At 35.5% G+C, this 18,037-nt stretch overlaps 1 protein-coding gene across 1 annotated transcript; it reads left to right on the top strand.

Moving 5' to 3' along the window:
• The first annotated feature begins 2,183 nt into the window (after positions 1 to 2,183).
• Positions 2,184 to 5,805, top strand: LOC122646423 (AP2-like ethylene-responsive transcription factor At1g16060). The gene is made up of 8 exons (XM_043839976.1): positions 2,184 to 2,347; positions 2,558 to 2,640; positions 2,791 to 2,799; positions 3,070 to 3,158; positions 3,254 to 3,327; positions 3,438 to 3,488; positions 3,693 to 3,769; positions 4,988 to 5,805. Exons 1-8 carry the CDS (start codon positions 2,208 to 2,210, stop codon positions 5,560 to 5,562), a joined length of 1,098 nt encoding a protein of 365 aa, XP_043695911.1. The 5' UTR covers positions 2,184 to 2,207; the 3' UTR covers positions 5,563 to 5,805.
• Positions 5,806 to 18,037: the final 12,232 nt, after the last annotated feature.

The following is an 18,037-nucleotide window of genomic DNA, read 5'->3' as shown; positions in this document are numbered from 1 at the left end:
TTCCTATTGGTTTATATATATTGTTTTATGCAATGTGATACATGGATTCACATATGTATTAAAATAAATACAAGATAAAATCAAAAGTAAAACGGTAAAGATGTCAATGGATAGTCGAAAATTCGTATTCGATCCGTATTCATATCCATTTAGGAGAATCTGTATTCAAAAAATCACTATCCAAAAATTATTCAAATCCGTCCAAAAATCGATAGGATATTATCCGAATCCGTCCGAATATAATCGAACATGAATATGATAATACGATAATACCACTATTCGATCGAATTCGATTCATTTACATCCCTAGTCTTGACCCAAAAAGTAGGATAGGAGTAAAGTGGTAATTTTCTTTTTTTTATTTGGTTGTCACATATGTCAACCGTGTTTTGATCATTATTCCCCAAGTCATACTTCTACAGTGCCAAAATGTGGTATTTAATACATTAAATATTAATAGGCAGTAGAAAACTGCCACAAAAGGGCAATTTATAATGACAGTACAAAAACAAAAACAAAAACAGCCGCAAAATAATATACACATGAGTTGCAACAAAAGCCATCACATAGCCATAGTGGCGCCACATTTAATGACAGATTTTCGACTATAAAAGAGAAATTTAAAAAAAAAAAAAATAAAAACGTCATAAAAGTATTTACCAACGCGTTTTAGACTTTTAGCGACGGATTAAGCTATGATTTTTTATAGTTGCAACATATTGGGATAGTGAAGTGAATATTAGAAAAACCCTAATTGCATTTTCATTTGGGAATATCCAATGGATACCAATGAATCAAAGATGGTCAAATACATGTATATTACGCGCTTCTTCTATTCTGTATAGTCAATGTATGGTTAAGACTTGCAGGTACAGTGATTCGGGTTAAATACAAGGAAAAGGGCGGGAAACAAACTAGAAAGACACATAGCTTTGAGCAGCTCTAAACCCAAAGCTTTGAACTGTTGAGAAATATAAGAGAAAATGTGATAATTGGTTAGGGCCTCAACTATTACAAGTGACAAATGCATATCACATTTTATTTTCCATTCAATGGTTTTGAATTTGTTCATTTGGCGTGATACATGACACTATACCCAAACATGGTTCATAATCCCAAAAATTCGGTCAAAAAGAGAATCACACGTATGGGCTCATATTGGTCGATCCAATCGGGTAGACTGATCCAAGGAGCAATCCACTAATACCAGGAAAGATCAGCCATTAATTGGGATCGATCTAGGTTGATATTGATCCAATCTGACCGATGTTGGCCGATCCGATCTGATATTACAAACCATGATTCCAAGAGCATGAATTGCAGGGCAAGAGATATCTACTTGGGTTGCAGCATGCCTGGATATCTACCCAAGGGGCAAAGGCATCATTTAACGGTGTCCTATGAGACAGCGTAGAAAACACCACCAATTAGTAGAGATCTTATTAATTCCCTGAATTGCATTCCCACTTCTATAATTATAATTCCAGACTTGCACATTTTTCTACTAAACTCAGCAACAAATGGAATACAAGTGTGAATTAGAACATGACATCCCAAAAAAGGACACCAAGGATGTCGGTAGTCTTACCAAAAATAGTAAAGACCTGTGGCGCGCATACTTTCATTCTGTTTACAGTGAATGTTAATTAATTAACTTTACTTCTCTTAATTTTACATCTTAATTAATCAGTTAAACCAATTTTTTAATGATAAATATATATATTCTTCATGCAATTCATGTAAATAAAAAATAAATAATTTTAATAATAAATTTATACCCAACATGTAGTGCATGAATTAAAAAAAAATCCTCATTATTACAATATAAACCAAAGATTAGGGGTTTAATTAAGAAGCTAAACCAAATTTTTTTTTAATGGTAGGTCCTCCTCCATAAGGATCCAAATAACCTAAAAGATTGTGTAGTAAAAAATAGTTTTGTACTTGAAAACCAAGTAAAGACAACGAAAAGACGAAGTCAGAAAACCCATAAATTACATAAGCAAGCCCAGCCGCACAAAGAGAAAGAAAGGAAGGCCCCCATCCCCCATCCCCCATCCCACCTCCTTATACATTCTGCTTCTCCCTCACTATATTTATAGCCCTCTTCTCCTTCTATTTTTATAAGCTCTCTTCCCTCTCTCTTTCTCTATCTCCATCTCTCAGCTCTCTTTCTGTCTAAGAAGGTGAAGAAGTTTTAATCAGTTATGGCAAAGGAAACACTGAAAACCCAGAAGGATAATCCTTCAAACAATAACACTACTGCAACAAAAGTGAAGAGAAGGAGAAAGAGTGGTCCAAGAGAATCTCCTCCTCAAAGAAGCTCAAGCTTTAGAGGAGTCACAAGGTCTGCCTTGGTTATCCTTTAATGGGTTTCATCAATTTTTCTTCCCTTTATTTTTTGATCCTTTCTTGCTCTTCCCTTCCATTTAAGCTCCATTGAAGCTCTTCTGCTTCAATAGCATTCATGGGTTAGAGTCAAATTCTGATCTTTTTTATCAAATTCTGTTCTTCAATCCCCTGAACCCTTTTCTGCTTGGGTAAAACTGTTTTTCAGGCATAGATGGACTGGTAGATATGAAGCTCATTTGTGGGATAAGAATAGCTGGAATGACTCTCAAACTAAGAAAGGAAGACAAGGTTCAATTCATGATCTTCATCAGCTTTCTCATTTTTATTTTCTGGTTCTTTTTTTTTTTTTTTTTTTATCTTATTAAATTTATTAATTTTTTGTTTGTTTTCTTCCTCTTCTTCTTGGCTACTTGGTGGTTGGATTCTTCTGCGATATAGTCTATCTTGGTGAGTTTGATTGGTCACTTGTTAATATACTTAAATTTAATCTCAAACCTCCCATTTATTGTCACGCACGTTCTTGGTAAAATTGGATTTTTGAAAACTTTATTTTGTGATTTAGCCAACTCTAGCTAATTAGGTTGAAACTTAAACCTGCGGGTCTACCGGTCTATGAAATTTAAGGTGGATCATAATTAAAATTAAATCATTTTTTATACTTAATTAGAGAGATTAATGACTCCTTCTAATCTGCAATGTTTGGGTTCCTTAATATAGGGGCTTATGATGATGAAGATGCAGCAGCACGTGCCTATGATTTGGCAGCATTGAAGTACTGGGGACAAGATACCATACTTAACTTTCCGGTTAGTATTTCTATCATTGACTTTGTATTCCATTTAGATTTCCATATCTTTATTCATATCTTCCTAATCAAGTCAATTTTAATGTGTTTATGTAGTTATCAAGGTATCAAGAAGAGATTAAAGAGATGGAGGGTCAGTCTAGGGAAGAGTACATTGGATCATTAAGAAGGTAATTTAAACACCCCCCCCCCCCCACAAAAAAAATCATTTTGGATAAAAAAATGAAAGTTTTGTAGATAATGCTGAACTAAAAAACACTTTCTTGTGTTAATTTTTCAGGAAAAGTAGTGGATTTTCTCGAGGTGTCTCAAAATATAGAGGTGTTGCAAGGTATAAAAACTAAGGCCAAATATTCTCTGTGTCAGGGCACAGGATGCGTCCAGACACATGGGGATGGGCAAAATGATCGGCCCGCCTCTTTGAATGGCCGCTCCATGTGTCTGGCGCTCTCAGTCCCTATCCAATTAATTAAACCCATTTATTAGAGTTTAATGGACTGAACTAATACTCTTTATGTGTGGTTTTCATTTGCAGACATCACCACAATGGAAGATGGGAAGCTAGGATTGGTAGAGTTCTTGGCAACAAATACTTATACCTTGGAACATATGGTAATTAATTAATTACCTATCTAATCACAAGTGATGAAGTAATTAATTAGTCTAATTATGTTTTTTTTTTTTTTAAATGAGTAAGTGATGAAGTCTATAGTTTCATCTCTTAAGTGGGTCATCATACTTAGGCTATGACTGATCTCTTTTCCAATGATTCAGTCTTAGTATGAAAACAAGAAAAGTGATTTAGTCAGATAGGTTTTTTATAACCAAGAGAGATGTTGTTTATTTTAGTTCACTAGTTGGTCTTCTTGGACCATTTTAATTTAATACTTAAATATACCTGGTCGGCTAGCCAATATTTTCATATTTTTAGCCAATTATAGCCAAAATTTTCCTTAAAACCATTATTTCCTTACCAATATAGTAGGAAGCCAAGTCAGTCTTTTTGTGTACCTATTAGAGGAAGACTTAATACATAAAAAGGCAAAGTCCAAGGTGGACCTAGCTATGTGAACAAGAAGTAAAAATAAAAAAGAGAAGAAGGAAAGTGTTAAGAAGTTGTATATCAAGAGAGGACAAGTTGGTTTTGGGTCCACTTGAGGCTAAGTTATACCTTCTAATCTTTTGATTAAAATTTAAGAAAAAAACAATAAATTACTTTTATTAATTACTCTTTCTATGTATGAATCATTGTTAATTAGGGTATGCTTATGTCTCCCTTAATCTGAACACATTGCTAGTGGCCCATGAAGTTTCCATTATTAGATACCCACTTGAGACAAGTGGCAACATTTTAATTAAACTTCTACTTGAAGTTAATAAACAGCTAACTATCTTATAATTTGTATTTTGATATTAAACATCTTTTAATCCAATGGTTTTTTGAATTAGTCTGTTTTGATGTGCTTAAGAGTCCCACAATCTTTACTAAGTGAGTGGTCTAGTGGGCCATGATATGGACTGCACGAAGGTGTGGTGAAAGTGATCATGGTAGACTAGTGGAGGGAGACATGGTTTAATTTCTAATTTCACCTTAATTATTTTATAATTAGTTGATTAATTCAATTTAATAAAAAAAATTTAAAATTTATCTTATTTGTTTTTTATTCACTTGTTTGGAACTTGGGAGTTGGGAGAGAGGAAAGAGTGAATGAGGCCAACTCCTAACGGCTATTTAAAATTTTGAACATAATTTCTGTTGTACTTTTTGGAAAATTTTCTATTTTGTAGTTTCCCGAATTGCCCCTGATGTTTCTATGTTATTTCCTGCAGCCACCCAAGAAGAAGCGGCAACTGCATACGACATGGCAGCCATCGAGTACCGTGGGCTTAATGCCGTTACCAACTTTGACCTCAGCCGTTACGTCAAATATTCCAAACCTGACTCTACCAACAATCCTATTACTCCTTCCCTTGTGGAACCCACAAACCCTAATTCTAATATTAGTCCTAATCAAATTCATTATCCTATCAATAATGATATTCTTAATCAAGACTTAAGCTTCCTCTACCAGGACAGTCCCGCCGTCGTCTACGGCGGTGAGAGTTTCGTAACTCCGCCACCCACGACGGATAGTGGGAGCAGCGTTGTAGACATCGATTCGTCGGATTTGATGGATCTATTGTTGGAGGCGACATCGGTGGCCGAAAGCCCTACGACGACGCAAGAATCTGACCCACCACGGTGCAACTTCCCTGATGACGTACAAACTTATTTTGATTATCAAGATTCCGGCAATTACGGTTTTGCCGTCGACGACGATATGTTCTTCAACATTGACCTAAGCTCGTTTATGACACAGTTCTTAGATAATGATATGGAGGGCCAAGATAATTTGTTTAGATGAAATAAACAAAATAAACATAGAAGATACATATGTTACAATTACAAAACAAATATATTCTTTGTAAGAAGGAAGGGTTGTGAGATAATAATAAATTTGGGTGGTCTTGAAAGATAGTTTTGTAGAGGGGTGATTTCACTAATATTGGTTCATTATGTATAGATAGGGAGGCTTCAGGGTTTAGTTTATGAGGAGTGAGGAGAAAAGAAAAATTTTCCTCCATTAATATGATATATCTACCTTTGTAAGACAATCAATTCTCAATGAAAATTATCAAATTTTACTTTTAATTAAATGGGCATCTTAACTATCTAACTTTGTCTTAGCAGTTTAATTTCAATGGTATTATTTAATGTGGTTTTTTGTCTTCTTGATTTTTAAGGGAAGTAGTTTTCTGTCTTGTCTGAGAGTGAGGCCTATGTGTCTGTCTTTCTCCTCCTCAAAACAAGTGGTCGTAGGTGTCTTTTCATATGGGGAGGAGAGAGAAGACTCAAGGGAGTGCTAGTGTAAACCATACCCTTGATAGAGTTCTTTTTCCCATTGTCGGAGGGAAAAAGAACCCTCTTGTGTTTTCTTTGTGGAAGGACGGGGGTGGGAGTGTGGGACAGACAAGGGCCCACAAGAGGCCAATGGGAGCCACTCAACACTTATTACTACACTACTATACTACAACTATTCCAACAAGAGGAATTGGATATGCTCCCCACGTGGGGACGGTTACCATCCCATCCACACCATATTACAGGTGTGAGACCTATCTCTAACGTGTGAAACTCACACCCGCGAACGATATGGATGAGATGGAGACTATCGCCACGTGTAGAGCTGATCCAAACTCTTTCAAGAAGGGTGAAGGATAGGAGGCATCGAATTCGACTTTTCCTACACTCATACTAGACTCACTCAACTGTCTAGCCGCCTACCACTTAGATAGAAGTCATTCACAAATTGATGTACTCTCATCTGAATTGTATGACCACGGAGTCTCATTGTCACACATATATCGATCATGTATAGGACTTGCCTTATGACTGAGGGGTATTGATGCTGACATGTCCACAAATAATTTCAACACTAGTAGTCTAGTTGGACTGAGAATGGTAAATGCAGTTGATCATGTGTGGAAATTAAGGTTAAAACCGGTTTCCCACCTTCTTCTGTTGATATGGCCAAGGGTTATGTGGAAAAGTAAATTAGGAAAAATAAAATAATAAAAAAATGTATGTTGACTGAGGAATTTTTTTTTAAGAGTTATTTTATTTAATTCTCAAAAGTAGAAGAAATATTTTAATTTGTATAAAAGTTATTTTCACTGTCTTAGTTGTAAGTGAGGCCCAAATATCAACCATGCAGCTAGCACCGTTGTCGGGGTTCAAATTCTATGAACATGTTATTCACATTATTGTCTATCGGTTATTCATCCCGTGTATTGCACAAGTCTCGGGTTGGAACCTATGTAATATATACTTCTATATGTAATGACCAAAAAAAATAAATAAATAAAAACTTAAACTTATCCTCTGACATATGCAACTCAATTAACAAAGCTTTATCCCAATTAAACAGGTTTAGCTACACGCATCGAATCTTCTCATTCAATTCTCTCTAAGGTAGAATCGTTATCTTCTCCAATTCCTCCAATTCCTTACATGGGGCAAAAATGATCATCCTATCCCCTGCCCAAAAACACTGTCCAAAGTGGGGTCCACTCCCCCCTATTAGAGGAATTGAAGGAATTGGAGGTGCCCGCAAATTGGAGGTGATAATTATTCCTCTAAGGTATGTTAGTTGTCGAACGTAAATACATCAATATTTTCTTTTTATTACTTCTCTCGTAGGATATTTTCTGCCCACACCTACAATTCAATTTTGACAATTTTAGGGCAATTGTAATCAATTTGCTTCATTTGTTAAAAATACAAAGATAAATGGCTAACCTAAGAAGGGAACTTCCCCTCAATGTTCAAGAATTCTTTTGTATATATAAGTGGCTCAAAATGGTCACAATATGTAGGGAAGCCTGTTTACATGGGCCTTTGTAGTTTATATATATATATGGGAATGGCTAGTTGAGCATGTCCTCAGGTGCCTAGCATATGCCATCCTCTCTCTTCTTCTTTTGGAAAATGTCCCCTTGCCTTCCTGTATCTAATCCTAAGAGTGGTGCATGCCGTTAATTTATTCAAATAGATGAACTAAGAAGTTATAACCTTACTTTTTTCACCTCTTGTCTTATTCCCCAAAGTTATTTAATATAAGGATAGTCTTGTCATTTCACTTAGACAATAACAACTTTTGAAAATGACATATAATAACAAATCACTTTCAAGTTTTAATTTATTTTGAAAACTTTTTTTTTACCCATGTCTAATTAAACTGACTTTGGAGAATAAGACAAAGGAGAAAAAAGTAATATTACAATCTTGTTGTAACCAAACCTTGATTATAACAATATTATCATATATATGAAAAGTACAGTTATAATCAAGGTTAGGTTACAATAAAATTTTAATTCTATTTTTTTTCCCCCTTGTCTTATTATCAAAAATTATCTACCTATCTATCTATCTATATATATATGCTTCGTGCATGTGAGACAAGGTCTTAATTAACACTCCATTAATCCTTAAGTTGACTAGCCCTATCAACTTGATCTTGGCCTAGTTTCATCTTGCACATCTATTATCAAAGAGTATCATTAGATCTACATCTCATAAAACAGAAAAAAAAAACACACACTACACACACACAAAAAAAAGAAGGGTATATTGTCATTGGATCAGTATTTGCCGCAAAATCTCAAATGGATTTGGCGAATCGGGTGAATCCGATTTCAGAGTGTGAAAACCATATGTGTTAGAGACAACTCCTTAATCCTAATTAAATGCTAGCTTAATATTTTTCTTCTTCTTAATTAGTTGGAAGAATACAACAGTGATTACAAATTTTAAAAAAAGGGTAATATAATTAATTTTTCAAGTAAAGAATTGTGACAAACGTGACCTCAAGCTCGGTGACAACTTGAATCTCACGTTTAAACATCAATCATCTAGTATGAATGGAGTTAAGTTGACTCCAATTCAATTCCAACTTGTATTTAAAATCAATAATTAAACAAGAAATTAAGGAGAAAAAAAAAAATTTAATGATGTAACGTTAAGAGCTAGCTAGCAAGGTCTTTAATTAGTCTTAATAATTAACTTAAAAATATTATTAATCAACCCTATATATCTATGTTGGCCTAGTTTCGAAGAAATTTTGGCTACTATCAAGTAGTATAAATGGACCAGTTAATTAGTTGCCATCATATCAAATGTAATCCCAAGTTGAGTTGGCCTATTATGGAATCTGGTCCCAATTGACTTGGCTAATTAAGCCAGCCAGTATCCTCATGTTTTGGCCTACCTAGTTTCCAAGAAACTTTGGCTACTATCAAGTAGCTTTAAAATAAAATCTCAAGTTTTTTTTTGTTTTTAGGGTAAATTACATGTCACCTCCTAATTTTTGAAAAAACTCAAATCACCCCCTCTACAGTAACGGTGTTAGTCTGCTATTAGTTATTAGTGTGAAAGGACTATTTTACCCTTGTATTAAAATATTAGAATTAAATTTACAATACTACCCTTCTTTCATCTTCAACATTGGTCAAGGATAGTTTAGGGATTTAAATTTATTTAACTAACTGACATTATCACTTAACAGTCTAAAACTAGGCTGACGTATAATTTATCCTTTTTTTTTATTATGAAAGAATGAAATCTCAAGTTGACTTGGCCGATCTAGCCAACTTGATCCAAATTGAGGTCTTGTAAAGTGAAAACATTGTGTGAGACACGACACCTTAATACCGATAGTGGTGAAACCATTTTTTTCTTCTTTCTTTCTTTTTAGGTTGGTAGGAGAGGAGGATCAAGTAATTAAAGCAGTCCAAATTCCATATAATTAAGTCTTCTACTTCTTGATGGTAAGAAAGGAAGATTTCTAAGTCAGAATTGTGACAAACGTGACCTATGAGTTACCAAAATTTATAGAATTTTTATGTGAAGGAATGATTATCTTGGGGGCCGCGGGGGTCACTATAGAGAAGAAAAATTGGTGCATTGTATGTTGATGCCGGTCCCTTACGTTTACTCAAACTGTATCAGGATGTAAACGTTTTCAATTAATAACCAGCTTTTGTTGGAATTCTTAATTATATGGTTATTAATTAGACCTACCAAATTTGAATACAATTCACCCCCTTCAATAAGGGTGTCAAACGGTTGGTTCGGTTCGGTTTTAGAGATTTTTTTTTTTTGAAAGATAGATCGAAATTAGACCGATAATGTGTTTGGTCTACAAATCGGTTTGGCTGATTTCTTTTGCCATTATTAGTTTCTTTTAACAATCTCTTATCGGTTGATCTAATTTTTGACATGCACGCTAACAAGAGCAGCGAGAGACATGTTACAAGAAAGCGAGAGCGTCATGTCGTAACAACGAAACCCACCATTTGAAGAGGCAAGACCCTCCCAATGCTACCAAATCTTTAGAAACCGGGATGAAGCTAGCCTCCTTTGGGTATAACGTAGTTAATCTGAGGAAGATACCGATTATGCAACCCGGCCCCCCGCCGGCGTAAGCAGGAAGATAAAAGGAGTCGATCATCCTATGAGCAAACACCAGCGTAAATGTTAGGCAACTCATTGACCAATTTATAGGGGGGCTTATCTTCATAAACTGGGATGAAGCCCCCTTTGTGCATAACGTAATCAGTCTGAGGAAGACACTGATTACGCAACCCGCCCCCGCAGGCGCAAGCAGAAAGATAAAAGGAGCCAACCATCCTATGAACAAACACCAACGAAAAGGTTAGGCAACTTATTGACAAATCTATGGGGGCTTAGTTAGAGAACTCAAGGAAGAGGGGGGTGGGGGGGTGGAGGGTGGATGACTAAAGCTCAATATCTATCTTTTTTCATCATTCGTAATTATAAAAATTTTGAAATGAGTGTAGGATAAAAGATATATGAGCTTATCTAGATTTTGTAAAGGTGTTTGATTCATTTTGAGTGAGACTATGTGTGTATCTTTTTACTGGTGATAGTAAGGAAGTGTTGATTATGTGTAAGAGCCAATTGGAGAGGAAAGAAAAAAAGAAAAAAAAAGGGACCCAGTTTCTCGTCACCTATGGCAAAGGAGGAATTTCTTCGCCGATAGGTGTTAGCGTCTTAGGATGGCATCGGAAATAGTGGGAAGGGTTATTTTCAACCCGTATTACAAGAGAAGTAATTAAAGATCCTATGATGGTGGGTGAACCTTAGGGATGTCAAAAGTGGGACCGAACTGAGTAAACTGGCCCCAGCCAAAGTCTTATTAGACAGGCTTCGGACTGGGGTATTATGACCTGAACTAAACCAAATCACATCGGAAACCAAAGAAACCGACACCGAAATTGAAACCGGTTATCGAAACCGAAACCAAACCGATCTACACCGATAAGAACCCGAAACTCACCAAAAACTTAGGTTTTTTTTTTTTTTTCCCCATAGTTTTGTATAAATAGTTGTGTTAAACTGGGCTGAAACCGAAGTTGACCTTGACAACAAACAAATAAAAGAAACTAGTATACAACTTGAAATCAAATCAAGTTGAAACTGAACTTTCCTTATTGGTTTGGTTTTAGATTCACTATTTCCACACGAAAACCGATTCAATGTGAACCGAAACTGACCTGAACCAACCAATTGACACCCCTAGACTGAACCCTCCTCCTCCTCCTCCATTGTTGGAAGAAAACTCTAACCTAAAAAAAAATTAGCAAAAAAACAAAGAATCCCTTACTCATGGATGTGGATGCCATTAAATGGATATCTGGAATAAGAGAGAGAATATTATTGAATTTGTATAATAAGGACAAAGTAAAAATGACCCTAAATAAGTTGATGAACCCTCCAACACGGAAAGGAAAAACTATTTATTTTTTTTGGAGAAAGTTTCTTTCATGCCAACATACTTTGAAGTGATAAAAGTAAGTGATAATTGGCTTTCTATTTACCCAACTGATAGTGATAGCATTAATAGGAAATTGCCTTCTAATAGTTGATTAAATGATTTTAAATTTGACTTATGGAGAGTTAAACAAAAGAACGTGCCAATTAAAAAACCAATCTTGACTTTGATAGTGCCTCCGGTATCACAAATTCACAAATTTGCCATTTCCTATCCAATTTAAAAATAAAAAAATAAAAAATAAAATTTGCCATTAAAAAAATAAATATGACTATGGAACGTGATGCCGTGAAAAGCACGCGGTAATCCAATGGAACATTGAAATGTGAGAAAGTTTAAAAAAAGATTTGGTCCAGCTTGGATGCTATATGGTACAAGCTAATAGGTCAATTAGAGTAGTATTTCTACTTGGTCTAACTTGGATGATTTGATGTCTGTATTCTACCAACTTGGTCCAACTTGAATAATGGTTCCATAGTACTACAGGGTCCAACTTGGTTGCTGTACCCTAAAGAATACTACCAACCAAAAGGGTATTTGAAAAAACAAAGAAAATTTGTAAAACAAGGACACCAGAGAATCTTTCATGTTTCAATTGTTTTTATTTTTTAATTCATTATTCCTATATATAATATATATATCTCACCTATCCATTGGTATATAAATAAATATATAAATAAATTTATTTATTTATTGGGGGTGGTATGGAAATGGAATGGAAGTTCTCAAACAAAAACAGAAGATCTTACCAAATTATACTAAACAAGTTGATAAAGCCCACACAAAAAATCTCTAACCCAAATAAGAAAATAATTCCTAGAATACTAAACAAGCCAAGCAAAGTAATGGACAACTTTTCCCCTTGCTTCAACTCAAATTGAACAATGAACCTTCTTCCCATGACTTTGCAAACTATGATTTCTTTTTCTGGTACTCTCAAGCTAAGATTCACACTTTGACAGCAAACCTTCTTCTAGCACCAATCAGATAAAAAGAAAAAAAGAAAAAAACAACAAAAAACAAAATCAAATATAATAATAATAACAAAAACAACAACAATAATAACAAATTATTATTATTATTAAGGAAAAAGAACTTTGTCTGGGAGCCACACTCCCATGAGTCTATCTCTCTCCTCCACATATGAAAAGACTACTCTGTCTCCTTGTTTTAAGGAGGGGGGAGTTAGACAAATAGGAGTGCTGACGTATGCCAGATAGAAAAACAGCTTCCCTTATTATTATTATTATTATTATTATTATTATTATTATTAACGCTAATTTAATGATTAGAGTTGAAATTTGGAATTCACCAAAATAGGTAATCAATGATTCTACAGCTAAACAATTCTCAACAAGTCCAGATCTGGGGTGTGGGGACAACTCCCCATGGATGGTGTGATCATATGGAGTGGAGCGATTACCTCCAATGAAGGGGTCCAAATTTGTTCTCAACATGAGTCACCTTATATGGAAAGAAGATCCTCCACATGCACCCCGTGTGTAGTGTGAGATAAGGTGGGGTGATTAACTGCAGTGAAGGGGATCCAAATTCATTATTTCCTTGTAAATAAATGTGCCTTGGATATATATATATATATAGATATCATGTATGACACCTATATATTTAATGTTTAATTATAAATGAGCAAGAGATCTTTAGCTGGTTGTGTAGCGTGTCTATCAGCTGGGGTGGGGGCAATAAGAACTCGTGCAGGAGCAATAGAGCATTATTGAACTAAATATGATTTTTTTTAATTCACTAGGAGCTGAACGGTAATTTCATGCAATCCTATGTCTAAGCGTAGGAATCATGCGACCGATTAGCGTTCTTTTTCTCATATAAATAAAAAGCAATAGCAATCTCCCTCACTACACTCCTATTCATAATCTCACACATCGATTACTTTGTTGCCATTCTAAGTTTTTCTTTATTTAACCAAATTACACTCTCATGTTTTATACTTGAGCCTTATTGGTTGGAGTCAATGCGATTAGTCTGATCAAGAAAATGGCCAAACATGTTTCTCATTGTTTTGTTTTCTGATAAAAGTTTAAAAGTTTCTTTTTGGGTAGATAGAAAGAATCAATAAAGAAAGAAGCCCACAAAGAGATAAACTATTTATCATGTTAAACGCGTCCATTATCCAAGTTCATACTATAAGTATTGATTTGCAGTTGGAATTCTTATTAGAATAATTTAACTTTTTGAATTTTTTTTTCTGTGGTTATAGCTAGTAGCACTAAGCCACTACTTTCTCAAGCTTTCTTTATTTATTTAAGATTCATTTATGAGTCCAGCTAAAAATTATATAAATTAAAAGAATTTCAATACATGAAAAAACTCAAGAAAACTTCAAAGGCTAAGAGAAAGTGGGATGCAAGGATTTATTGTTTTGAACAATGTGAAAAAAAAAATTATTGGTTGGGCTAATTTATATATATATATCCAAATGATCTTCTCTGGACCCTCTCTGGTTGAGCATGGAAAGTGGAAACTGGACAACTTAAACTCATAAAATTGCAATTTGAAATATAATTACAATCATTAAGGAATTAAAAAAATATTAATTATTATATAATATGTTTAAGGCTTTAAGCCTTTAAAATTATTTTTAAGAATGATTGATGTTGATGAAATCTTTTATTTCGTTTTTTTAACGCATATAAGGACACAAATGGTAAAAAAAAAAAAAAGAAAGGGGCCAGCCATGTTTAATCGAGGCCAATCAAGGCCAACCCGATCTCATCAGGGTCAATTAAAGTCAGGCTAGGCTGAGCTGGGCTGAGCCAAACAGGGTTGGACCTGGGTTGAGACATCTCAGCCTAACCTCAAGGCTCGGTTGGGCTTGGGCTGAGTTAAGAAGACTCAAGTTTAAACTATGATTTTAAAAAGCCCAACCTAACCCAGCTTTGTTTCATCCTAACATTCAAATTATTGAAGACATTCATCATTGATAATTCAAGACTCCTTGATTGCTTATCAACTATTACTCAATAAAAGAGCCTCCTAGCCCTCGGCTCCCCTCCTTTTTTTTTTTTCTTCATAAAAAGTAGTTCTATTGAAATAAACGACATGAATTACACAAGGTTTAGATACAAAGTATAAAAAAAAACCAAGGAACGAAATATAGCTAAAGTGTCTCACATGTCATTGACACAATCTTTCAGACTAGGGGATTGATAACACCAATAGATTCCCTAGAAACAAAACTGTAAACACAGCCAACAAGACAAGGATATATGAAAAATATCCTTGGGAGTAGCAAGATGTGTGGTAGAGTATGATAGAGTAGGTACCAACAAAGAATAAATAAATAAATATGAGGTTAAAGGTATGACCCACCCAAGGGGTGTGTGTGTGTGAGAGAGAGAGAGAGAGTAGTTGAGAAGGGTTGAATGTTATTTTAATAAGTGTTATTGTGGTATCTTGATTGTTGAAGCTAAGTGCTTCAATCAACTCTCATGCTCTTGATTAATTTCATATTTTCTTATCTAATGAAGTGAATGAGTACTGAATCTCCACGTACTGAACCCCAAATTTTGTTGCAAGTCCTACTCATGACTTTGGTTTAGATTGAAATGCTAATTTAAATATATTAAGAAGGATATAGATATATAGAAGGGGTTGCATCTAACCATTCTAAACTAAAAGGCTATATGATGAACGTACATTATCTTAATTCTTGATTAGTTAGACCTCTCTCATGCATGAATACCATCCAATTGATATCCATCAATCTTTTTCTCAAGTGTCTCTATAAGTAGGATCATTATGAGGCAACCCCCTCCGGGTAGGTGGAAATTAAACATTGATGGTTCATCTTTGGGTAACCCTGGGTCCTCTGGAGCAGGTGGAATTTTTAGAGACTATTTTAGTTTAGTAATCTAAAGCTTTAGTTCCTACTAGGGAGTGGGAACCAATTTCAAGGCAGAGATGGCTGCCTTCTTTATTGGAGTTACTCAAGCACCGGAACTGCATATTGAAAACCTATGGATTGAAAGCGACTCAGAGGCGGTGGTAAAAGTCATTCTTTGGCGCAAGATACCTTGGTACTTCATGCAGTCATGGTGGTCAGTCTCTAGTTTCTTGGACTCTATACAGTGGCGACTCTCACATTCTTATCGTGAAACGAACGAGCCTGCAAATGACCTGGCTAATCATGTTGCAAAACTGAAAGTTTCACAGATTTCGAACAACAAGCCAAGTTTCATAGCACATTCGGTCTCTTGGGACGCACTTGGCCACCCAAACTATAGGTTTACATAACCTTGATTTCTGGGCCAAGGGATACTTTCCAAGTTTTGTAAAGGTTAACAGAGGTTTGCTATTTTGCTGATGGCAATGCCGAAGGTAAAATGGTTTTCCCTTGTGCTTTCCTTTTAAGTTGTTCTGCAGTCATTCTGGTATCATATTTTCTTTTATATTAATACACACATTGCTGATCTTTCGCAAAAAAAAGTAGGATCATTAACTTCTATAGTACTTTCATTAACAAAAACCAATTAGGTTTACATCCACTGGTGATAATAACTAACAACTAACTGTCATAAACGTTTTAATGAGCTTTGTAATGAGATACTATCATCATAAATTGAAAACTATGCATGTAATATATATATATATATAAGGTTTTATATTTTATGGCAAAAAAAAAAGTGAAAGAAAGTAGGGGTAGCAAAAATTCTACTCTACTTAATTAGGTACGTATGCTTAGTGTTGGGGACTTGGGTATAACTCATCTTCAAAAGTTAGCCGTTAAGGAGAGGTCAGATAACTGACATCCGATGTGGGTTTATTACTTCTGCCTCCTGTGTTGAACCCCCAACAATCTCTTCTTTCAGGCCGGAGCAACCAAGATACCAAAAGTTATCCGTTAAAGAGAGGATGCCCAAACACATACAAGTCTCCATATCAGTTGGCTACTCACATCTCATGTTGGATTATTACTTCTGCCTTCAGCTGGAACCCCAACACACAGCCGGGTTGTGATTGATCCTTCAACTCTCTTGCTTCATGATAAAATGGTAATGTAAGTTTGTGGAACATTGAGTATAATAAAGTTGGATTATTCTACCCAAAAGAGAGTAAAGAGGTGGATAATTAACACGGATCCTTGTAATGAATTGTTTATTGGATGGCCCATTTAGGAAGTCATTCCTGTATGGGCCTGGGCTTGAGTAAGCCCATTTCCCATGGCAGTTTACTTGTCATAAAAAAGTTGGTGCAAAGATCACACCTTTCTGTAGGACAATGCTTAGACTAGAAAGTATGGCTTTATGGTAGGCCTGCATGGGGCGTTTGATCCATGTAAATGACTAAGTAACTTGTACTGGGCTGGGCCAAGCCTGGACTTTTTCCTTTATCTTAGAATTCTAATAGAGAGGTAATTTTAAAGGAGAAAAGTTCATTGCGGGGGAGTGTACCACCCACGACCAGACACAAAGGGACAGTGAAATGACCACCCAGCTGGCCCTATGAAAGGCGGAAATTTCACACCCAATGATGCCAATGTGTGCACTCTCATTGGCCCTCGTGCACATGGGGGCCACCCTCCCCACAGAAAACGCTGACTCATTAACCAGAAATGATATATGGAACTAAATGTTATACTATAAAGGATCAATATATAAATATAGTAAGAAGGATATAGATATCCAGAAGGGGTTGCATCTAACCATTCTAAACTAAAAGGCTATATGATGAACATGAATATCATGAAAACAACACAACTAAACTCCTGTGATTATTATTTAATTTGAGAACTTATCTTCTTTAGCAATCCTTCCTCACGCATGCTCGGAACTATCACTACAACTATATTACAAAGAAGTTAATTAAGGAGAAAGATTGATAAATCTCAATTTGATGGTACACATGAGAGCCCTCAATCTAAGGGCAAAGCACTTGTTACACATTATCTTAATTCTTGATTAATTAGACCTCTCATGCTTGAATACCATCCAATCGATATCCATCAATCTTCTTCTCAACTGTCTCTATAAGTAGGATCATTATCATTCAACCCCCTCCGGGTAGGTGGAAATTAAACATTGATGGTTCATCTTTGGATAACCCTGGGTCCTCTGGAGCAGGTGGAATTTTTAGAGACTGTTTTAGTTCAGTAATCCGAAGCTTTAGTTCCTACTAGGGAGTGGGAACCAATTTCGGGTCAGAGATGGCTGCCTTCTTTATTGGAGTTACTCAAGCACAGGAACTGCATATTGAAAACCTATGGATTGAAAGCGACTCGGAGGCGGTGGTAAAAGTCATTCTTTGGCGCAAGATACCTTGGTACTTCATGCAGTCATGGTGGTCAGTCTCTAGTTTCTTGGACTCTATACAATGGCGACTCTCACATTGTTCATTGTTATCGTGAAACGAACGAGCCTGCAAATGCCCTAGCTAATCATGCAGCAAAAGTGAAAGTTTCACAGTTTTGGAACAACAAGCCAAGTTTCATAGCACATTCGGTCTCTTGGGACGC

Source organism: Telopea speciosissima, chromosome 11 (genome assembly GCF_018873765.1).
Source record: "Telopea speciosissima isolate NSW1024214 ecotype Mountain lineage chromosome 11, Tspe_v1, whole genome shotgun sequence".
In the NCBI taxonomy this organism is placed as follows: domain Eukaryota; kingdom Viridiplantae; phylum Streptophyta; class Magnoliopsida; order Proteales; family Proteaceae; genus Telopea; species Telopea speciosissima.
This window is presented reverse-complemented; position numbering and strand designations above follow the sequence as displayed.